This window comes from Hyperolius riggenbachi, chromosome 4 (assembly GCF_040937935.1).
Source record: "Hyperolius riggenbachi isolate aHypRig1 chromosome 4, aHypRig1.pri, whole genome shotgun sequence".
NCBI lineage: Eukaryota > Metazoa > Chordata > Amphibia > Anura > Hyperoliidae > Hyperolius > Hyperolius riggenbachi.
In genome coordinates, this window is record NC_090649.1 from 83,710,272 (window position 1) to 83,735,145 (window position 24,874).

The following is a 24,874-nucleotide window of genomic DNA, read 5'->3' on the forward strand; positions in this document are numbered from 1 at the left end:
ACTTCTGCCGCTGGTGAAGTGTACCTTCTCTAGCCTGGCATGCTATGTGGGCTATACAGAATGGTTCAGGGAGCTGTCATAGTTACCTGTCCGGACACATGATCAGCTTCTCTTCTTCACTTACCAGCAGCGATACACTCCCGACATCCTCTTCTGCCTTCCAATCCCGTTATTAGATGTGATTGAGACTCAGAAGATAGTGCCAGCGGTACAGAGCCACCCAGTGGTGGGAGAGGGGTAATGGAAGAGACTCTTCCCCTCTCCCACCACCGGGTGGCAGGTGGCCGGAGCAGATAATTATAAAAACCCGTTTCCTGCCCCGATCTGCATGACCTCAGTAGGTAGAACAACAAGCTAAGTCGACTGAGGTTAAAGAGAACCCGAGCTGGGTTTGAACAATGTGATCTGCATAGTGAGGCTGGATCTGCCTATACAGCCCAGCATCTGTTGGTATTCCAAACCCCCCTAAGGTCCCCCTGCACTCTGCAATCCCTGATAAATCACAGCCGTGCTGTCAACACACAGCGTGTCGCAGTGGCTGTGTTTTTCTCTATAGTGTCAGTCTGCTGCTCTCCCCACCTCTTGCAGAACTCCGGTCCCGCCTGCCTCCCTTCCCTCCTCACTGATTAGAGGGAAGGGAGGGGGGCAGGGACCGGAGCTCTGCAGGAGGCGGGGGAGCAGCCGAGACTGATACTACAGATGTAAACACAGCCACACAGCACGGCTGTGATCTATGTCTGATTTCAGAGTGCAGGGGGACATTAGGGGGGTTTGGAATACCAACAGAGGCTGGGCTGTATAGGCAGATCCAGCCTCTGTATTCAGATCACATTCTTCAAACCCAGCTCGGGTTCTCTTTAAGGCCTGGTTCACATCTGCGTTTTGGGCCAAAACCGATCCGTTGAGCAGATCCGGTGTCCGCTTCACCGGATCCGGATGGCTCAGTCCGTGGCCCGTTCACATAGTGAAAACAGATCTGATCGATGATTGATCGGATTTTCACTCAGCAAATACATACCTAATCTTGTGCAGCAGCCGGCGGTAGAGGCTTCCTCTTCTTCCGCTGCGATTACACAGCGCGTCATGTGACTAGTTACATGACGCATCATGTAGTCACATGACACGGAAGAAGACGGAAGCCTCTACTGCCGGCTGCTGCACAAGATTAGGAATGTATTTAGCCCACCAGCCCGGCTGCTGCAATCTCCCGTCGCTCAGGATCGCGTCAGTCCATGCCCCCATCCCCCGTGGAACGGTCCGTTTCTTCACTAGTTTGAAGAAACGTTCTGTTTCCCATTGCCCCCAGTGCTGCAGTATTTTTTTCCAAATTCGTTCCGCTAGGAAGAACGGTCCGGAAAATTAGGGCCTGCGGCATTTTTTTGATCCGGGGGCCAGAAAGTACCCGTTCCGGAACGGGTATGTTAACATTGGATCCATTCACATCCGTTCGTTTGTACAGTATACGTTCCGCTTACGTTCCAGAAAAAAAACGGCGGGCCTAAAATAGGTGCAGCATCGTCAAACTAAATATTTTGCTTGATGATGCTAGCAGGTTAAAGCAAACCTGACGTGAGAAAACAGCAAGTTTGATACTCAGTAGAGAGAAGGCTCTGGATAACAGAGCCTCCCCGTTCCTGTGTCTGCCCCGTCCTTGCAGCCCTGTCCTCCTGTCTAGATATTTAGCCAAAGAGCTCTTCCGAACTACTCGTGTCTCCATGTAGTTTCAAGGACGAGTGCATCCCTACTGCACATGCATGGACTGGACTCACGCATGCGCAGTAGGACTATACTCCTCCTACTCACGTATGCAAATATTTCCGAAGTTCTCTTCCACTCAGTGGGTTGAATAGTTAGACCAGGGGACAGTGCTGGAAGGTTGGGCCAGACAAAGGAACGGTGAGGTTCTAGGCTCTATCCAGTACCTCCCCTCTTCTGACGTAAGTATCAATCCTGAAGTGAGTTTTGTGTCCAACATCGGAGCTAGATGGGAATAATCCACATTCGAACCAAGTCCAGGATTAAATTGGAAAAGGTTAAATGGTTCTTCTGGCATTCCCAGGATTTATTTTGATATACGCATTACTACATTGTATCTTCTTCTCTTGTTTGCGTGAATTTCCTTTGGAATCAACCAGTGTTAAAGGAATACTGTAGGGGGGTCTGGGCAAAATTAGTTGAACTTACCCGGGGCTTCTAATGGTCCCCCACAGACATCCTGTGCCCGCGCAGCCACTCACTGATGCTCCGGCCCCGCCTCCAGTTCACTTCTGGAATTTCAGACTTTAAAGTCTGAAAACCACTGCGCCTGTGTTGCCATGTCCTTGCTCCCGCTGATGTCACCAGGAGTGTACTGCGCAGGCACAGACCATACTGGGCTTGTGCTATACACTCCTGGTGACGTCAGTGGGAGCTAGGACACGGCAACGCAGGCGCAGTGGTTTTCAGACTTTAAAGTCTGAAATTCCAGAAGTGAAACGGAGGCAGGGCCGGAGCATCGGTGAGTGGCTGCGTGGGCACAGGATGTCTGCGGGGGACCATTAGAATCCCCAGGTAAGTTCAACTAATTTTCCCCCAACCCCCCCTACAGTATTCCTTTAAGGATTCCAGTTCCAAGGCTGCTATGTTGATCTTTTCAGAGCACCTGTTGGCACTAGTTACTGACACTGGTATTGTTTAGCACACAATATGATAACCTTAGTGTTTGTGTGTCAACAATATCAGGATAATCCTGTGTAGGAACCCAGCTGCACAGAATGCTTGTGAAGCCTCTTGTTTATCCAGATCACGATATATCGAAAGAAAAACTTTTTTTAGCTGGATTTATTTTGCAAGCTAGAAAATGTTTTGTCACTGACTAGTACAAGTACCTTGACTAGTTGAAATAAATCACTGGACTGAGGTATCAGCCACTTCCTGTGCATAGACCTCCGCAGCTGTAGGTTATTTCTCAAAGAGTCTTTGCCCCACCGAATTGCCTACTGGGCAACGGGATGCAACTGATCCAGCAAGCTTTTATTGTGTTGTCAAAGGCTCTGTGATCTTTTCATGGGGCTGGTAGAACATGAGGTGTTTCTTCTAACTGGAAGCTTAGTTGCATCATAAACTAGAAACCTGCACTGTTTGCTTTGTAAACTATCACATTATGGTTTATTTAGATTGGTGTTTGGAGTTGGGATTTAAGGTACATACATACATGCCTTGTTCAGGATTGTTTAGGATTCTTATTCCTTGGGCGACAGTGTGTGTACAGCAGGAAGGGATGATTTTCTTAAAGTAAACAGGAGACTGGAGGAAATGTTCTATTTTACTTACCTGGGACTCCTTACAACCCCCCGTATCTTGTGTGGTTGTGCTTCTCCAAAAGCTTGCAGACTGGACCAATTGTGGGCGACTGCACATGCACAGCGTTGGCCGTGTGACACTTTGACCACGCACCCGTTGCTGAAAGCTTTCTGTGCATGTACCCAGGCCATGCATGCGCAGTAACTCACGATTGGTAATTTTTTGGGGGCACACAGTGGCACGGCGGAGGGGACCGGGAGGAAACGAGGGACCTGTAAGGCTACAGGGGCTAGAAGAACTCCTAGGTAAGAAAATATAACTTTTTCCCCCCGTTTTAGGTTATACTATAACCTATTTATTTTATTTTTTTAAGTTTCCAGGGTGAAGTGGTAAAACATCCCTTTTTGAAAATGTTTTTACCTAATAAGCTAATGTCTGCAGCTTCCTTTTCTGTCTGTGCCTATCCACAGGTTACACTGTCCCTGGCAGGACTGGTTAGCAGCCTCTTTGCAGGCGGTTGAGAGTTGGCTGCCTAATCTTGGAGTCTTTCCAGCAACTGTCAGTCACTCGTTTCTGTTGAGCAATCTGTGTTACGTGTGTATATTTTTTGTACTTAGTTTGTTGTCCTATGTCTGGCATGACTTTGGTTTTGCAATGTAAATGTGTTCCATAGACAGTCCATCAGAGCGGTGTTACATTTCTGCTGTTTAAATAGGGCTGTAATCTTAATGTCTTTAGATATACACGTGAAAGCGTTCATGATGTAAATAACCTCATCAAGAGGAATACAGACATACAGTGCATGTGTGTGGTGTACATGTATACCTTACATATATACGGCATATATACAGTATATTATATATTACCGGTCAAAAGTTTTAGAACACTCCAATTTTTCCCAATTTTTTTTATTGAATTTCTACAGGTTTTAAGATGGCCACTAATGATCTAATATGCCGAACGATCGATTACGACCGATTCTTCTTATGAACGATCGTAAATGATCGTTTGGGAGCACTAATGGACAAAAATCTTCTAACCAATCTGGTCAGATTAATGAAATTGATCTGAAAATGTGTTCAATCCTGTCAATCTGATTGTTTAGGAGATTTTTGTCCATTAGTGCTCCCAAACGATCATTTACAATTGTTCATAAGAAGAATCGTTCATAATCGATCATTAGGAAAATTGTATCATTAGTGGCCACCTTAATGTCTAATTTTTCTCTGTAATGTAAGCATAAAACAATAGAACCAAAATGTATTCTAATCTATTCAGTGTAGCCTTAAATGATAGATATAACTGCCGAACACCCTGGTGACATTCTACCATGAAAGTCAAATATTCTTCCTGAAGTTCTTCCCAGCTCTGTTGCAGAAGCTCCCATAAATGTGTGACACTTTTAGGCTGCTTTGCTTTCACTCTTCTCTCCAGCTCATCCCAAACCTACTCGATGGGATTTAAAGAACACCTGAACTGAAAAATAAAAGTCAACATACACGCGTCATACTTACCTCCTGTGTAGTCTAATCATAAATCTCTCTCTCCTCTCCCGTATCCTATTTGTCCGCTGGGGTCAATGGAATTCTCCATCATAGTTTTTTATAGCTTGGAGTTATCCAATCAGGCTGCTTTCACAGTGGGACGTTACAGGCGCACGTTAGAGCAGCCTGTAACGCACCCCAACGCACAGCAATGAAAAATCAATGGGCTGTTCACAGTGCCCACGTTGCATTACATTGTAACGCAGCACGTCTACATAATGTACTGCATGCAGTACTTTACACGAGGCTAAGCCGCGTTAGACGGTTTGCACATGCTCAGTAGGTTTTCTTTTTTTTTTTTTCATTTTATGGGCGGAGAGGAGGCGGGGAGAGGCCGCTACGTAGCCAGGCACATGGCTACTTATTATTCACTGCACTTGCAGTGTTTACTTCCAGGAGCGGCCGCGGATTGGCTGGCGGGACCACGTGATGCGGAGAGCTCCGCTCACGTGGTCTCCGCAGCGCCTCCGACAGAGCAGGCGCACCAAGAGCTGCTTGTAACGCGGCTCTTGGTAGCGTCCTGCTCCAACACCACCAGGCGTACGTTATGTGCCCTATGACGTCCCCTAAACGCAACATCCCCTAAACTCAACGTCCTGGTGTGTAAGTAGCCTCAAGAAGAAAATAATAGGCAGGCACAAGGTCAAGTTTAAAACTTCAATTTCTTTAGATTCCACCACTGTTATATAATTGCATCAATCCATAGTTTAGTAAAGCAAACTGCATATGCAATAAAACCACATCCGCAGTGTGCAGAGCTGAGCTGCAGTTAGCTGTGTTAAAGAGGAATTTTAACTCAGGATTTAACTTTATCCCAATCAGTAGCTGATACCCCCTTTCCCATGAGAAATGTTTACCTTTTCTTGACTAGAGCATCAGGTGGGTCTGTATGGCTGATATTGTGGTAAAACCCCTCCCATAGTGTGATGTCATGACCATGGTCCTGACAGTTTGTTTTCTGTGAAACCCTGTTGCATTGTGTGAAATAATACCTTTTTCTAACTGCCAAGCAACCAGTATCTCCCCCTATGCATATGTATATCTGTAAAAAATAAAAACGACCTTTTAGCCTATCACATTGTTAGTGGGTGTGGTTATAGATAATGGCAGTTGGTGCTGTCTGGTTTCTTTTATGTCTGCCAGTAGTAAAGATGATTACATACAGGCTGATTGTGGATCAAACAATATGAACAAATTACATGGTGCATATCCATAATTTCTTGATCTTGCTTCAATTTTTTACTCCTCACTTTGCAATGTGTTGATCTATTATTTTATGGAAAAAAACACAGCACCAACTGCCATTGTCTACAGCCACACCGCCTGACAATGCGATAGGCTAAAACGTTTTTTTTTTTTTAAATATATATAGATATGCACAGAAGGAGATGGAAGTTGGAAACTGCTGCTTGGCAGCTGGAAACAGTTGTTATTTCCCACAATGCACCAAGGCTCACAGACAGGAAACTGTCAGGACGTTGGTCATGACATCACACTGTGGGAGGGGTTTCACCACAATATCAGCCATACAGAGCTCCCTGATGACCCGTTTGAGAAAAGGTAAAGATTTCTCATGGGAAAGGGGGTATCAGCTACTGATTGGGATGAGGTTTTATCCTTAGTTACAGTTCCTCTTTAAGTGTAACCAGCAGTATAGCACATAACAAACAAACAAAGCAGTCTAGCAACAGAGCTCCATGCTGACGTTCACATTCCACCCTGGACCAGAGCTGTCGCCACCACCTGCCACCACAGCTTTAAATTATGTATTGGGTCATTATCTCACTGTTAATCATTATCTTGCTCTCTCTTCCAATATTACTGATTGCCTTTTGCTTGTCACTTTTATAGCAACACGCTACTTTCTGCAGTACAGCACTGTTCAAGTAGCGTTCATGAGGGGATGGTACCACAGTGTGTTCCAATACTACTTTACAGCTTAAAATGATAGAATTATCGATCGTACAGAGTATGTTGATTGATCGGGGGGAAGGGCGGACCGGCAGTAGATCACTTCTGCGTTTCGTTAAATTTGCTAAATCACGTTGAAATCTATTGAAAATCTGTCTGCAGTGTGTGGGAGGAATTGATTCCTCTCTGATCTAATTCAGATCAGAGAGAGCTCGATTTTTTTGGCCAGATTTGGTGCAATCTACTAGTGTGTGACAACCTTTGCAACAATTTTTTCTATGAATTGTGCATGAAAAAGCGTGCAGAGATTATAGATAGTACGGCAGCAGGGTGGCACAGTGGATGGCATTCTTCGCTGACAGCACTGAGTCCCTGGATTGAAACCCAGCCACGGCACAGAGTTTGTATTTCTCTTTATGTCTGTGTGGGTTTCTTTCAGGCACTCCGGTTTCCTCTCACATCCTAGAAACATACAGATCAGTTAAAGGGAACCTTAACCCTGGGCAGAAAAAGTTTCACTTACCTGGGGCTCCCCCAAGCCCCCTGCAGCCATCCTGTGCCCTCGCAGCTCATCAAGTGTCCTCCAGTCCCCCGCCGCGGCTTAGTTTTGTTTTCGGCCAACTAACAGTCGGCCCCCGGCAATGCGTCCTCTTCTTTGCCTTCATGCACAGGCGCAGTATGCTGGACGGCGATGAAGGCAAAGAGGTGGACGCATGGCCGGTAGCAGACTGTTAGTTGGCTGAAAACGAAACTTAGCCATGGCAGGGGACAGGAGGACACTCGAGGAGATGCGAGGGCACAGGACCGCTGCAGGGGGCTTGGGGGAGGCCCCCCCCCGGGTTAAGCTTCCCTTTAATTGACTTCCCCTAACAAATGGTTTGATTGGTGCCTTTCAAGATGCATAAATTTGCAAATCAAATTTGCATAATCCTGCATCAACTCCAAATTATTTGCATCTCAATGACAATCCTTACTGTAAAAGTGCTGCGGAAGATGTTGGCACTATAGTGGGGCCCATACACTTAACGATTTTCCCACCGATATACAGCAGATTCGATCATTGTGGTCGAATCTGCTGTGAAATCGTTGCGCAAACGCTGTCAGAACGATCGATTTCCGCCCGAAATCGATCGTTCCCGTCGATCCGTCCGTGCGGAAGATTTCGCCAAATCGCCGGCGGGTCGGGATTGCGTCGATAGTGCCGTTCGAATGACCGACGCTAGCGGCAATACATTACCTGTTCCGCCGGTGCGTGTCACCGCTGCTCCTTCTCCGCTGGGCTCCTGCAGGCTTCACTTCTTCCTGTCCCGACAGGAAGTTAGAACAGTAGAGCGCCCTCTACTGTTTAAAGTGAAGCTGGAGCCGAGCGCGGAGAAGAAGACAGCGGAGACCGGGGGGCTCGTGCCGGCTGAATCAGGTAATGTAGGCGGGGGGGGGGGGTTAGCTGCACAGATTGTGAATCGATTTCATGCTGAAATTGGTTCACAATCTGTTTGCAGTAAAGGCAGCCATACGATCCCTCTCTGATCAGATTCGATCAGAGAGGGATCTATCTGTTGGTCGATCTGATGGTAAATCGACCAGTGTATGGCTACCTTAAGATAGATAGATAGATAGATAGATAGATAGATAGATAGATAGATAGATAGATAGATAGATAGATAGATAGATAGATAGTGAAGGCCACAGAAAGACACTGGGACACCGGGAGCCCAGTATCGTGTAGTACCGTCAGATCAAAGGAGATAATCAATAAGTACAAATATACTCACAAAGGATTGTTGCAAGGAAAGCAACCACTCATAAGAGCATGTGAGGAAGTACCGTCCTCACTGGGCCTTTGTAATAGGATATCGTGGTGGCCGCTGCTCCAAAAAACAGGGGTCTTTGTTACGCAAAGATATGAGGTCAAAGATTAAGTACGCTCCTCTTCGGGAGGTTACTATATATGCTAGGAAGAAGTAGGAGGCGCCCAAGGTATAACAATCTAATAAATTGTCAAGAATGCAAGGTTTTCGATAAAATATAATGTTTTATTATGCACATTTATTTAATTTATTTATTCTATTTATAAAGCGCCAACATATTACGCAGCGCTGACACATCAGACAACGCAATTCGTGGCAACAAACCTCTTCATCAGGTCAAATTCAAGTGCCTTTGGGTAAGTCCAGACAGAATAATCCCTGAGCGCCTGCACCACAGGGGCTCGGGGATTATTCTGTCTGGACTTTCCCAAGGGCACTTGAATTTGACCTGATGAAGAGGTTTGTTGCCGAGAAATGCGTTGTCTGATGTGCATAATAAAACGTTATATTTTATCGAAAACCTTGCATTCTTGAATGTGACAACTTTAAAGTGGATCCGAGATGAACTTTTACACATTGCATAATTGTATTCCTTTCCTATTGTTTATAGGGCATTCCTCAAGCCAAATACTTTTTTGTTTTTGTTTTAATACTCTGATTCCCTATAATCAAAACAAGCCACGCCCACAGGTTTTCAGAGAGCCAAGGTACTTTCAGACAGTAGCAAGGACTCATGGGAGCTCAGTCTGGGCAGGAGGAGGGGGAGATATTACTAGCCAGAGATTTCAGAGGGAGGAGGAGATTAGGTTTTTTTGCTCAAGATGCAGATAAGCTTGCCTCTGTGTACTGTTTACAAACAACATGGCTACTGTCATTGTATCACAGGAAGACATAATCATATTCTATTGAAGCTGTTTGCAGCTAGATTTGCTGTTTAAATTGTCTAAACTTTAGATAAGATATATAGACAAGTTACTTGTTATACTTAGTTTTTCATCTCGGATCCGCTTTAAGGTAAGATCTTCTTACCTATATATTAGATTGTTATACCTTGGGCACCTCCTACTTCTCCTTCTTTGCATCTTTCTCTCACCAGCCATGCTGAAACATTTCCAGCGTTCTATATGGAGCATACCGTTACTCTTTAGTAAACTTACTTGATATGTAGGTGTGGTCTGTAGGAATCTAATGCAGCCACTTTTGCCTTCCCTACAATACTGAAAGTATAGAATAACATTGGTATAAATTACCAGCTATCATTATGGCATACAGACTGTAAAAATGTTGCGAGACTCTGTTTCAGGCCACACCCAGGTATTTATAGCTCGGATATGTACACAGACACTCCTGAGCAATAAGTGTGTACACACCTGTAAATATTATACAGCAAAAATCTATTAACCCTTCGCACTCTCACATGCAAATGTTCAAACAAATGCATTCACAGATTCACTCATCCAGGCACAACTGTTATCCCTACAGCTAAGTTAAAAGCCTTATGCTTATGCTTAGTCACCTATACTGCGCAGAAGTACCCAGGTAAACATAGGTGTCCTAACTCTGGCCCTGTAACATGCATAGTGCAGACATGCAAACACATTCATTGCATCAAACCTATCAATGGATTAGGAGCACACATCCTGACGTCCTCTCCTGGGACAGACAGTGCATCTTACCAATCGCACAAGGGAGCTAACGTAATGTATCCATGTGCACCATGCACATACACCAGCATAAGCTGTGTGCATGCTGACAAACACATACAGGGGAGGAGGGAGTGCACTAAATTAGACCCTAGCCACAGGGGTCAGTAACAAGAACAAAATACATATATCCAGGCACATCACATCTAGTTAGGACATTAAATAAGTACTTATTTATTTATTTAATGTTCTTGTGGAGTGGTCTCCTGTCCCATACCTCCCCAATCAGGTGGCGCAAATCTGCAGACCAAGCCTGGAAAGTGTGTTGGTTAGGGGCTCTGCCTCTGACACAGGAGACCAGGGTGTGAATCTTGGCTGACAATATGTTCCAACGTTTGAGCATTAGCATACCTCTGTGTTTTTGATGTACACCAGAAATGCACTTTAAAGCGGACCTGCACTCAGAACTTCCTCTCTGCTCTGAAAGATAAGCAACATCATAATAACCTTTAAAGTGTACCTGAGGTGGAAGGAGGCAGATGGGACACAGAGGCATGTTCCCTGCTGCAGGACATGCCTCTGTGTGCCCCACATGTCCCCCCCCCCCCCCCCACACACACTGTCACGCTATAACCCCCCAAAATTAGCGACTAGCGAGTATCGCTATTCCGGAGGGTAAGGGAGGAGAGAGGTATTCCCTGTTTAAACTCCCACTAGGGGCGTTTCTGCAGCCTTTCCAAAGCTGGGCAGCTCTCTCTCCCCAGCCACACCCCCAGCCACTGCCCCGCCTCCCTACACGCTGCTCTGTGAGAGCAGCTCTTCCAGCGTCGTGACCCCGGGGGTCACAAAAGAAAGTGAAAGCAGGAGATGGCGGCTGCCTGATCCGCCCAGCCCCTCGGATCAGATAGCATTGATCTTTTTTTTATTTACCGTACTGCCCCACCTTGGGCTCTCTTTAAGGAAAAAACATTTATTTGTTACAGCTGATAGAAATCGTACAATAAATCTGCAGTTGTCTACTTCCTGCTTTCATGGAAGCAAACAAATTATTAACATCCTGCGTTTACCAATTAGCTCTCTGCCATGGCAACCAGCTGAAAGATCAAATTACACTTGTTGTTAGTCACAGGTATGTGAGAATTAGACAGGCTAAACCCTCTTAATACGTGCAGGGTGCATTTCTCTGTTTTCCTTCTGTCCTGTGCAAGAGTTCAAGTCCACTTTAACTAACCGTAGGATATAGCTATAGAGTACCTGATAAATAGACACTATGCATATGACCCTGTCGGTGCACTCTGACCCAGGGTCATATGAATGAGGGTTTTTGTGGTGCAATGTGATGGGGGCGGAGCATTGCACAGCAAACACACTGGCCAGGTATACAACAGGTCCAAAAGTTTTCTTCTAACAGGCTTGAGGAATCCTGGTTTCCTCGCTGCGGCCATCTCTTCCATGTTTCATCACAGGCCCACTTTCCCTACCCATTGCATACAATGCTCTGTCATGTCCTAGACTGAATAAGCTGGACTGGGCAGGGTCCATTTTTCCTCCAATGTTATCGTATGAGCAGTAAGTGTTGTGTGTGAAAGTTTGTTACAGTATTTACACCCCTTATTTATTGTATAGTGCTGTGTAGTATGTTGTTATTATTATTATTGATTATGTCACATAGTTACATAGTTATTTGGGTTGAAAATTAGACATAGGTCCATCGAGTTCAACCAGTACAAAGTACATCAGCCTGCTCCCTCACATATCCCTGTTGAGGATATGTGAGGGAGGAAGGCGAAAAACCCTTACAAGGCATGGTCCAATTAGCACCAAAAGGGAAAAAAATCCTTCCCGACTCCAGATGGCAATCAGATAAAATTCCTGGATCAACACCGGACATTACCTAGTAATTGTAGCCATGGATGTCTTTCAACGCAAGGAAAGCATCTAAGCCTCCTTTAATAACCAGCTGGGCGTTACAGGCGAGCTCAACTCGTCCAGTACCGCCGCACTGGATTGCTCAGGCCCTGGTGGGCCGATTTGCATAATTTTTCTTTCAAACACGCATTGCTAGCTGCGTGTTTGTTCTGATCGCCGCCGATCCGCCGCGAAAGAGCCCCCGCAGACCCCTTGCGCAGCCTGGCCAATCACCGCCAGGCTGCGCTATATGGTGGATCGGGACTCCCCCTGACGTCGATAACGTCAGTCCGATCGTCGCCATGGCGACGGGGGAAGCCCATACAGGAAATCCCGCTCAGAACGGGATCACACTTTGGCCTCTATTCATAAAGCATTCCCACATTCCCGTAATGTTCAAAACAGCTGACTTTCCCGACCATTTAGCAAAGTGTCCATTCATAAAAGCTGTTTCCGCATGAAAAGCTACAATTCCTGAGCAGTGCAGGAAATTACCGCCTTGTGCTGAGATTATCACAACAGGTCACTGAAGGTTAATTCATAAAGATTAGAGCAAGCGGAATGGGACTGTTTAGAAAAGAAGATAAGCCAGCGATAACAGGCAAGATAACAGGCAAGCTAATGTGGACAGACCTCCCAGGCAGCTGCAGTGAGATGGGAACAAAAAAGGCATTCCAGAATACCAAGGCTGTGTTTTTTAACCCCTTGGGTACCTGTTTTCAGATATATTTCACATCAGAAAGCCTGCATATGTAACATTTCTTGAAGTTCCTCTAAGCTGCAGCAATTAAATAGATTGTTTAGAAAGACTAATAGACAGATTCAGCGCAGATTCAGGGCAAGCAGAGGCAATTAAATAGAAATGCATATGTAAAGGGACGCTGTCTCTGCACAGAGAAAATGTAACAACTCAGCCAGTACAGCTAGTTTAGTGTGGGAATTCCCCGCCCTATTATCGCAAGTGTAAACTTTTTTATGAATTAGCACACAAAAGTTTGGGCCTGTTTCCACTGCACCCAGATAGGATGCAGAATGGATGCAGAAAAACTGACTCCAATGAAAGCCTGTGGGCCTGTTTCCACTAAACGCAGTTTTTCTGATGCAGATTTTCCCATAGGCATTCATTGGAGTCAGTTTTTCTGCATCCATTCTGCATCCAATCTGCGTGTAATTTAAACAGGCCCTTAAAGAGAGTCTGAAGCGAGAATAGATCTCGCTTCAGACCTCATAGCTAGCAGGGGCACGTGTGCCCTGCTAAAACGCCGCTATCCCGCGGCTAAGCGGGGGTCCCTGTCCCCCCAAATCCCCTCCGTAATGCGGGGAAGCGCTTCCGCATTGGGGCAGGGCTAACCGCCGCAGCCCTGCCCCACGCGCGTCTGTCAGACGCGTATCTCCGCCTCTCCCCCGCCCCTCGCAGTCTTCCTTCACTGAGAGGGGCGGGGGAGAGGCGGCGATGCGCGTCTGATAGACGCGCTGGGAGGCAGGGGTGCGGCCGTTAGCCCTTGCCTCCAGGAAGCAAAGTCCACGACCAACTTTGCGACCAACTTTTGCGGGGGGGTGGGTTGGGGGTGAAGGGACCACCGTTTAGCCGCGGGATAGCGGCGTTTTAGCAGGGGCACACGTGCCCCTGCTATATATGAGAGCTGAAGCGAGATTTAGTCTCGCTTCAGTGTCTCTTTAAATACCGATGCAGTATTTTCCCTCTAAGATTTTTTTCCCCGCAAATGTTTTATGAAAAGAGCCCATTATCTGCTGTTGCAATTTGCCTTTTTTTCTACATTTTGGGTTTTATTTGGCTCTAACTGAACAGTTGCTGACAAACAGTAATTAGAGTCAACTATAGATCTCCCCCTAGTGGCTCATTTACAAATCATAGTAGAAGACTGGAACAGAAGGCACATTTCCTAACTGCTCGGAATACTGTACTAACTGAACACACACTGCCTTCCATTCTGATCACAGTGGATTTGTTTGAGTGAAAGGGAACCATGACCGACGTACTCTGAAGGACTTTTATGTTTTTTGCAGGTATCGCAGCCGCCACCATGTTTACACCAAAGCGTGACATTGTCCTGCCGGAGAAGGAGCTGAGGGTGGCGTTTGATGGAGATGCAGTCCTGTTCTCAGACGAATCGGAGCAGATAGTGAAAGAACATGGTTTGGATACCTTTTTCGAGCATGAGAAGACAAATGAAAACAAGCCACTGGCCCAGGTATGAAAATAAACTAACCAAGTAGGGTTGTGCTAATAAAGAGGGGAAACACAGGACCTACATTCAGAACATGTAGTTCTTTGGGCCAAGGCAAGTGTAATATACAGCAAAGTCCCCGTTATCCAGAACTCAGGCAATTGGAAGTCTCAGCTAACCATAGGGGGGTTTGTAGAGTAGAAAATGCTTACCAAGCCTCCAGGAGCTGTCTTCTACCCATCCAGCAGCCCCCTTTTCGGCGTCCTTGCGAGGCTCCCGGCTGTCACCTGACTGATGCAGGTCAGGTGACACGCCAGGAGCTGTACATAGCGGATGGCAGAAAGCCGTTAGGAGCTAAAGGAAGGGTAGAAGACGGCGCCTGGAGGCTCGGTAAGCATTTTCAGCTGCACGAGGGGAGGGGGGAATTGGAGGTTTGTGCTTAAAGAGAACCAGAGATGAAGCACCCTCTTGTATTTTACCTTATAAATCATTGAGAACATGACAGTAAACACCTAGGGCTTGATTCACAAAGCGGTGCTAACTGTTAGCACGCCTGTGAAAACCCCCTTAGCACGTCTAAACAAGCTTTTCGCGCATAAAACTTTACGCGCGCAAAACTTTATGCGCGTAAAACTTTACACGCGTACTGCACAGAGCGCAGGGTGCTCCGCGCGAAGTGCCCATTAAAGCTTATGGGACTTAGCGTGCGTAGAACTTTGCGCGTGCAAAGTTAGCGCACGATCTGATTGAGAAATTCGGTGCTAACCTACTTAGCACCCTGGTTAGCGCCTCTAAAGACTTTAGACGTGCTAAGTAGGTTAGCACTGCTTTGTGAATCAAGCCCTTAATCTGCTCTTTGTTTCATTGTTCTCTGTTTAATCTGACTGTTATCACCTTTGATAAGAATCCCCGACTGAGCATTCAGTCTAGCTTTGCTACGGAATGATTATAGCCGAGTCTGTCTTCTCTGGTGTCTTTTTAAGCCCAAGCCTGCCCCCTTGTGGCTCTGCCATAATGACTCAGCTATAATTATTCCCTGCAAAGCCAGACTGAATGCTCAGTCCGGGATTCTTATCACAGCTGATAACAGACACTTTTAGCAGTGAGGATGAAACAGAGAGCATGGTAGGCGTTTTCTCTAATGTTCTTACTGATATATATGGTAAAATACACAAGGGTGCTTCGTCTCTGGTTCCCTTTAATTCCCACCTGTGCAGGATACAGAGGACTTTGCTGTATATCAAGAGATTGAATAAGTAGAAAGGCATTCAATGAATTTGCTGCCAAGTGATTCACACCACTCCATAGACTTGTATTGTAGCAGCCACATCTCTGACCACATCATTGCCACTTCATTCCACACGGGGTACTGGCCACCTGGAAACTCATGCAGGAAATTCACTGCTCTTTCTGTTGATCCATGTAAATTGTCACTACCGATAGGTTGATACATTATCTGTCATTTAACCACATTTTAAAATAAAACAAAAACATTTTTCCTATCGTAACATTAAAATCGATTTCCTCAAAAAGGACAAGGTTTTTTTGAAAGATTTTCCCCTTGTTCTCAACGTTCTTCTTAGATTCTAGCATGTTGGCGGTATTCTTCAATGCAGTTCCGCCCCGGAAAATGGTGGTGAATTGTGGAAAGGCAAAAATTATGGTATTATGAAAATCCACGCCGAGCCAGAAAGGCCCACTTTGCCGCGAGATTGAGGCATAAAAAATGTGCATCCTCATCTCTTATAGAGACCCAGGAACTCACAACAAGCCTAGATATATCTTCCCTAAAGGCGGCCATACATCAGCTGACTTGGCGGCCCATCGACCACCCGATCCGAGTCCTATCGGAATGGATGAAAATCGGTGCTGCCAAGAGTATGCCAGGTTGAGGATGTGACCAATATTGGGATGAAATTGGTCGCATGTATCAATCGGACATGCTGCAAGATGTAGAGCCAACATGCTGGATTGAGTGCGCAGCGGTAACGGGATGACTGCGTTGTCCTCTCTAGTGTAAAATGTGCCCTGTGCATAAATACTTTACCTGTCAGTGTCCGCCACTTGCTCCGTGCTCCATCCACATACAGTGGCGGACACTGACAGGTAGAGTATACCGCACGGGGTACCAGGGGCACATTTTACATCAGGAGCGACAGCGGCGGGTTCGGCATCACAAGAGATTTCCTGCTGAAATCGGCCTGCAGTGTATGGGCAGCCAACAGTTCTTTCTCTAATGAGATTAGTTCAGAGAGAGATCCGTCTCTTGATCAGTCTGCCCATAGATGTATGGGCACCCTGAGTGCTGTGACTCTATACTGCATACTGGGTTCTGTGTTGTCCTTGAGGTGACATTCTGCTGTTGTGGGTAAGCAGCTGGATGAGACTGGGCTGAACTCCTGGCTGTATTGCGACAACAGCTTGCTCTCATTTACTGTAGTCGTGTCTGATGTAACCAGTATCACAGAACGCTCTCGGTATTTGTTATTCTAAGTTTTCAAAACACAGCGGTAGAATTGTTATATGATTTTAAATGCAACAGTTGCCAAGTCTGTGCCCAGTGCCAGACTGGGTTACGTCATGCGTGCGCCAGACTACATACAGGTTCAATTAGCAAATATTAGAGTCAGTTATACAGGCCTATTTACTAAGAGCAATGGTCAAAGCACCCATTTAGGCACCTGTTTCCCGCCATCAGATCAGTGCTGAGGTAAAAGCCTGCTTCCTCTGTGTTGTCATTGCACCGCGGCAATGCCTTACTGATTATGCCACCCCTAAATAACTGATGAGGATAGTGTGGAGCAGCATGCTGACCCCACAGTTAGTTAGATGGACTCTTGTGTGAGGCAGGGAACACACTTGACTGTTTTCGTGCGCGTTTTCTGCACAGAAAAACTGAGAACTCATGTTAATCAATGTGCTAGTACGCACTTACTGTGTTGTTCGCACGCAGAAAAAAAACTGACATTCTGCATCCTGATTCTGCACATTTTGGCAGTTTTCTGTATCAATTACATCAGCTGCTGTGAAAAAACGCGCGCGTTTTCCTGCATGGAAACACACTTAGTGTGCAGAAAAAGTATGCAGAAAAACGCGCGCGGAAAACTGAAAGTCAAGTGTGTTCCCTGCCTGAAGGATCTGTGATTTTCATTCAGGGCTGGATTTCTGGCAAGGCCACAAGGGCCCAGGTCTTGAGCGGCTGCAGCCCAGGGGGGCACCTGGACATAAAAGAGTAGTTGCTGCATATGAAAGAGGAGGGTGAGAATGGGGAGCAACACATGAAAAAGAGAAACTGATGCCCAAGGGAGCTGTACATAAAAGACAGAGGCTGCAGTACAGGGATGATACACATGAGGGAGCTTCACATGGAATGGGAGGGGCTCTGCTGCACAAGGAAGGGGAGCCACAACATACTTGGTCTAGAGACACATTGGGTATCATTCATAAACAGGCTGTCGGTAGTGCGGGAAAACACCGTTCTTCTCCGCAACCGGTAATTAAGACTTCTGGGTGGCCATTCATAAAGAAGTCTGCCTGTTGCGGAAGAAGTGCGGAGGTTTTCTGGAGGAAGCTGGCGGCAGCGTGGCGGAAGACATGCGGAAACTTAAAAGCTGCCCGATTCCCTCCCTGCGCTGCTCTGTCTGATGCTGCTTGGGAGGTCCCTCCCATTCATTTATATGTATTCCGCCCGCCTATCGCTACTGTCGAGCAAGCGGTATTTTCCTTCCGGATACCGCTTGCTCTAATCTTTATGAATGTATGTGTTTGTTGCTTTTTCTAGATTAATCTAGAAAAACTCCGCACAAGGCGGAAATGTATCGCTCTGTCACCTTTTCATGCGGAAAGAGCCTTTATGAATGGGGCTTATGCTGAGTGGTCGGGAAAGTCACCGGTGTTAAGCATTTCCGCATGCGGAAATGCTTTATGAATGATACCCATTAAGTATAAATTTGGCGTTGTTCATTTTGCAGGGAGTAGACATGCAGAGTTACATGTTAGTGCGTATGCACTGCAGTTCTGTGGCAGCCATGTTTCCTCAATAAGCAAGCATTGATCTTATGACATAATAAACCTCTCTCCAGTCCCACATCCCACTTCCCTCTGACAGACCATCGCCCTCACAGGAAATGGTCTTGCATGGCAGGAATTCTTCCTGCTTTTTCTTCTGTCTGAATTTCTGACAGACGCAGGCATTGCTAATGACTAGCCGACTGGCCAGGAAGTGATGAACAACACTGACTGAACAGGAAACACCAGGGAACAGAGGGTCAAGCATCAAATGTAGCCCATCCCTTAAAAAGTGCCGTAATTACCCTCTCTTCAGGTAATCCCTGACAGAACTGTATCTTCTGTTCTGTCCCACAACATTGCCTTGCAACCTGTTACAACAGAGCACTAAGCAACAAATGGCAAATGAGAACATTGTTTGTTTTTCCACAAACGCTGGTTGCTTATGTCGTGTGTCGTCGTCCTCCCAGATTAGCCAAGCTTCCTGTCTGTACAGTGATTGTTGACCAACATTATCCCCTATGATCATTTCTGAATGACTTCATGGTTGGCTGTAGCTTCCTCTGTACAGAACATAACTATTACCTTGTAGTAATCAGTCCATGGATGGATTATAAATATTTTCCCTAATAAAGCATTCTTGTGGGTATAAAGGCTCATTTACATGAACACCAATGACAGGAATGTCCACCCTTCTTATATAATCAACTTCTCCTTTCCTCTTTCCCTGTACCAATACCCTGAGACCTCCAATCCACTGTTCTGGTGTGCCCGGAATCCAGAATGTGGGTCTACAAAACATCTGTTAAAGGGAACCTGAAGTGAGAGGGATATGGAGGCTGCCATATTTATTTCCTTTTAAACAATACTAGTTGCCTGGCTATTTTGCTGATCCTCTGCCTCTAATACTTTTAGCCATTAACCCCGAACAAGCATGCAAGCAGGTGTTTCTGACATTATTGCCAGATCTGAAAAGATTAGCTGCATGCTTGTTTCAGGTGTTATTCAGACACTACTGCAGGCAGATAGCTCAGCAGGCTGCCGGGCAACTGGTATTGTTAAAAAGGAAATAAATATAGCACCCTCCATATCCCACTCACTTCAGGCGTCCTTTAGAGCGGATCCGAGATGAAAAACGAACTATAACAAGTAACTTGTCTATATATCTTATCTAAAGTTTAGATAGTTTACACAGCAAATATAGCTGCAAACAGCTTTAATAGAATATGATTATTTCTTCCTGTGATACAATGACAGCAGCCATGTTGTTTGTAAACATTACACAGAGGCAGGCTTATCTGCATCTTGATCACTCAGCCTGTAAAAAAAAACCTAATCGGCCCTCCTGCCTCTGACATCAATGGCTAGTAACACCTCCCCCTCCTCCTGCCCAGACTGAGCTCCCATGAGCCCTTGCTACTGCCAAGGCTCTCTGAAAACCTGTGGGCGTGGCTTGTGTAGTTTATAGGGAATTGGAGTATTAAAACAAAAACAAAAAAGTATTTGGCTTGAGGAATGCCCTATAAACAATAGGAAAGGAACACAATTATGCAATATGTAAAATTTCACCTCGGATCCACTTTAACATGTGCCTGATAGAGAGTTTACTGCCTCTTGCTGAATAAAGACTGCAGGACTTGAAATGGTGCTCAGGCTGAATAAAAGTCAGCAATATTATCAGTAAACATTATTCTGAAACTGCTTGGGAGTTTAATGTATTGACTTTATCTTGGCAACATCAATGCAATATGTAGCATCTGAATGTCTTATATATTGTAGGGTCCACTGAAATGCTTCTTGGAGGCGCTGGGAAAACTCCAAAGAAAGTTTCACGCTAAAGGCGCCCGACTTAATTGTCCCATAAGGACTTATCTGGTGACAGCTAGGAGCGCTGCCAGTTCGGGAGCCCGGGCTCTGAAGACCTTACGGGCCTGGGGTCTGGAGGTGGATGAAGCACTTTTCCTAGCAGGAGCCCCAAAAGGACCTATCTTGGACAAAATACGACCTCACTTGTTCTTTGATGACCAGATGTTCCACATAGAAGGTGCACAGGAGTTGGGTACTATTGCAGTGCATGTTCCTTACGGTATCGGCCAGAAGTACCACAAATCAGCTCTAAAGGAGGAGCCTAAAAAGGAAGCAGCAACAAAAGAGGAAGGTAAAAAGGAAGAACCTAAAAAAGATGAGCCCAAAAAGGAGGAGCCCAAAAAAGAGGAGGTTAAGAAGGAGGAGCCTAAAAAGGAGGAACCTAAGAAAGAGGAGGCAAAAAAGGACGATCCTAAAAAGAAGTAGAGTACTTTTGTGTTAGTGTTATTGAGCAAGTTTACAGCTTGGTGATCTGGTATCTCTGTTGAATGTTTGAAAACCCATTCCTCATAACTTACAATTTGTAACCTAATGGTGTGTGAACAATGGATATTGTGGTTCTCGCCTTTCTACAAAGGCTAATCTAAAGAAATACAGGTAGTCCCCGGATAATGAACGAAAAAGGGACTGTAGGTTTGTTCTTAACCTGAAGTCGAAAAACTGTGTCATCTCTGTCCCCTGTACCTCCTCTGTGCCTCCAGTGCCCCTTGCTGTGTCTCTCTGTCCCCTGTACCTCCTCTGCGCCTCCAGTGCCCCTTTCTGTGTCTCTGTCCCCTGTACCTCCTCTGCGCCTCCAGTGCCCCTTTCTGTGTCTCTCTGTTTCCCTGTGCCTCCTCTGCGCCTCCAGTGCCCCTTGCTGTGTCTCTCTGTCCCCTGTACCTCCTCTGCGCCTCCAGTGCCCCTTTCTGTGTCTCTGTCCCCTGTACCTCCTCTGCGCCTCCAGTGCCCCTTGCTGTGTCTCTCTGTCCCCTGTACCTCCTCTGCGCCTCCAGTGCCCCTTTCTGTGTCTCTCTGTCCCCTGTACCTCCTCTGCGCCTCCAGTGCCCCTTTCTGTGTCTCTCTGTCCACTGTATCTCCTCTGCGCCTCCAGTGCCCCTTTCTGTGTCTCTCTGTTTCCCTGTGCCTCCTCTGCGCCTCCAGTGCCCCTTTCTGTGTCTCTCTGTTTCCCTGTGCCTCCTCTGCGCCTCCAGTGCCCCTTGCTGTGTCTCTCTGTTTCCCTGTGCCTCCTCTGCGCCTCCAGTGCCCCTTGCTGTGTCTCTGTCCCCTGTACCTTCTCTGCGCCTCCAGTGCCCCTTGCTGTGTCTCTCTGTCCCCTGTACCTCCTCTGCGCCTCCAGTGCCCCTTTCTGTGTCTCTCTGTCCCCTGTACCTCCTCTGCGCCTCCAGTGCCCCTTTCTGTGTCTCTCTGTCCCCTGTACCTCCTCTGCGCCTCCAGTGCCCCTTTCTGTGTCTCTCTGTCCACTGTATCTCCTCTGCGCCTCCAGTGCCCCTTTCTGTGTCTCTCTGTTTCCCTGTGCCTTTAGTGTCCCCACACTGAGTCACCTCAGCCTTCACTGTGTCCCTCTGTACCACCTCTGCCCCCCCTCCCCCCCATCCCCCTTTTGTGCCTCCTTCTTTCCTAGTGATGATCGTAATTTGCTAATTTTGCACTCACCATATAGTGTAGTGTACTGCAGCAAAATGCAATTTTACTTTTACCGAGTTTAAAAAACTTTTTTTAATCAATTTTTTCAAAAACTACAAGGTATTTTTGAAAAAAAAAAAAGTTTGGAACTTGTTCCCATAGAATAAAATTTTGTCTTTTAGGGCCATTCCTATTGGTGGGGTTGTTCATATGTTGGGCGTTCATGAGTTGGGGACTACCTGTATTTTAGAAGAGAGTTTAAACTCTTTCCACTTACTGCATCACTGTTAATTAATTTTACAACCTGCAGTTCATTTGTTTCCAGAAAAGAACAAATCATTGTATGAAGACTCAGCCCTTATCTAAGACAAACAGTGCTGTGGTTTAGTGAAAGTTCTGCCATAGATGTTTGCAGGACATGCACGCTTGCGGGACTGAGGTGTCTTATGTTAGTTATGGGCTCCGTTTTACACAAACTTTCATTCTTCAGTGGAATGTATTGACCTGAAGGCTGTAAATGCTGAACAATGAACTTCTGCAAATACAGTATACTTCCATGCGGAAGTTCTTCAGTAACACAGTCAAAGAGTAATGATTTGCAATACCCATAAAAACCTGACAACCAGCTTTCATTAAAGTGCTCATACACATTGATTTCCTATTCGATTCCGTGCAGATTTAATCACTCTGATGGGAACCGATTCCTTAAAGAGAACCAGAGACGAAGCACCCTCATGTATTTTACCATATAGATCAGTGGGAACATTAGAGAAAACACCTACCATGCTTTCTGTTTCATTCTGCACTGCACAGCTTGCTTCTTAACAGCCCTGATAAAATCCCAGACTGAGCATTCAGTCTGGCTTTGCTATAATGACTCAGCTATAATGATTCCTGAGCAGAGCCAGCAGAGGGCAGGCTTGGGCTTGAAAAGACATTAGAGAAGACAGACTCGGCTATAAAGATTCCTGAGCAAAGCCAGACTGAATGCTCAGTCAGAGATTTTATCAGGGCTGATTAGAAGCAGGATGTGCAGTGCAGAATGAAACAGAAAGCATGGTAGGTGTTTTCTGTAATGTTCTTACTGATACATATGGTAAAATACATGAGGGTGCTTCATCTCTGGTTCTCTTTAAGGCCTGTTTTACACTTGATGTTTGCAGTGGTGCTTCTCCCACATTGCAGCACAATAATCGCCCTTCATATGACCCTATGCCAAGATGCAGCGACAGGGCCATATGCATAGTGCCGCCCCCAGCTAGTGACGTACTCCTTGCTGGGCAGGAAGTATGTCACTGGGATTCCCTTCAGTCCGTGCATGCAAGCAACGTTGCACCGCGCTCCCATCGTGCACATTTGCCGCGTCGCCCATTGACTTGCATTGCTGCATAATCCATGCAATAGGCACAGATCATGTGATAACGGCCTGCAGACTTTGCAGCAGATCTGATGCTCCCGACGTACTGCCCCGCACTGCATTAACTGTATGAGGCTCCATTGACATTTATTGCTTTTGCAGCACCTTGTGGTAAGAAGATGTAAATGTACGCAGGTTTTTAGTGCTAGTGTGAAATTAGCCTTAAATGTCTGCTCAATTGAATTACTGATCAAAAAAGTAATTGGAAAGGATGGGAAATTTAGGTCAATATGGGTTGGGGTTGGAGCAGCGGTAGATTGATGGCCCATAAAGTTGCACTGCATCGAACAGTGCAACACTGCAGTTCTATCAATTTTCAATAGATTCCCCGCTGGAGTCTATTAAAAATCAATGTGCTGTGTGTGGTAGGAATCGATTCCTTCCAGACTGAAAACCATTGTTTTGGAATATTGCATGGAAATCTATATGTGTATGGCCAGCTGTAGTCTGAAAACTCTGAAGGTGGTAGAGATGTATTCCTTATCTGGCCATTTATATCTTATTTAGATAAGTACATGGAAATTCTTGCTCTTACTAATTACCGTGTTCTCTATATTCCTCCAGTAGGGGTGTTTGTAGCTGAACCCATGGAAAAGCATGTGATTATTTTGATCAGCTGATAGATTTCCAAGTCTCTGATTCGCTGGGATCCCATCCTGCTTTAGCACATGATCATGGTCACCAAATCAGACTTTTACGGATCACATGATCATGGCCGGCAAATCAGACTCTTACAGATCACATGATCATGGCCACCGAATGAGACTTTTACGGATCACATGATCATTGCCACCGAATGAGACTTACGGATCACATGATCATGGTCAGCAAATCAGACTCTTACGGATACATGATCATGGCCAGCGAATCAGAGTCTTAGGGATCACATGCTTCTTGTCAAGTTCTGCTACACATTAGTAACACTACAGTCCATCATTGATAGTGGTTGGTTGCTAAAGGCTATTGCACATCATTGCCATTTCCACTGTGTATGGTTTATTGATGCCATCATTGGGTATTGGTAACTAGGGCTGCTCAAATCCGGATCCGGGAGATACCCGGATAACTGCTATCCGGATATCTCCCAGTAAACCTGGGCGGGGGGTCAAGCTTACCTGTCTGGCGTCTTCTTCGTCCGTCCCTGGCGCCTCCCACGATGCGTTCCACGTGGCGGTCACGTGACTACAAACACTTCCTCCTTCCGGGTTGAAGGAGGAAGTGTTTGTAGTCACGTGATGCGCGTGGACCGCATCGTGGGAGGCGCCGCGGGACGGACGAAGAAGACGCCAGACATGTAAGCTTGACCCCCCCTGCCCACCCAGCACCCCGTATCCGGATTTGAGCAACCCTATTGGTAACATTAACCAGCCTATCAATTCACCCAGTTGTATGACTGATAAGTGGTGCAGGTTTTCCTAGCTAATGCTGGGAATACACAATGATTTTTTTCGGCAGATTCAATGGCCGTTCGACCACCAGATTGATTTTCTGATCGATTTCCATTCACTTCTATAAAAAAAATTCAGAAAAGAGATCGAAATCAGATCGTACCTGTCGGAAATTTTCTATGGAGCCATCTATCTGCCGAAAAAATTCATGGTGTATTCCCAGAATAACAGAGGAGGTTATAGCAAGGGATGGCCCATGACATGCTAATCATTCACAGTTAATGCTA

At 46.0% G+C, this 24,874-nt stretch overlaps 1 protein-coding gene across 2 annotated transcripts in view; it reads left to right on the top strand.

Moving 5' to 3' along the window:
* NT5C1B (5'-nucleotidase, cytosolic IB) overlaps positions 1-20,771 on the top strand; it is a 65,369-nt gene extending 44,598 nt beyond the window's left edge. For both annotated transcript variants that reach the window (XM_068279079.1, XM_068279078.1), the window contains 2 exons: positions 14,125-14,309; positions 20,073-20,771. In XM_068279079.1, the coding sequence (XP_068135180.1) occupies positions 14,125-14,309; positions 20,073-20,585 (698 nt within the window). In that variant the 3' untranslated portion in view covers positions 20,586-20,771. The remainder of the gene's footprint in view (positions 1-14,124; positions 14,310-20,072) is intronic.
* The last annotated feature ends 4,103 nt before the right edge of the window (positions 20,772-24,874 follow it).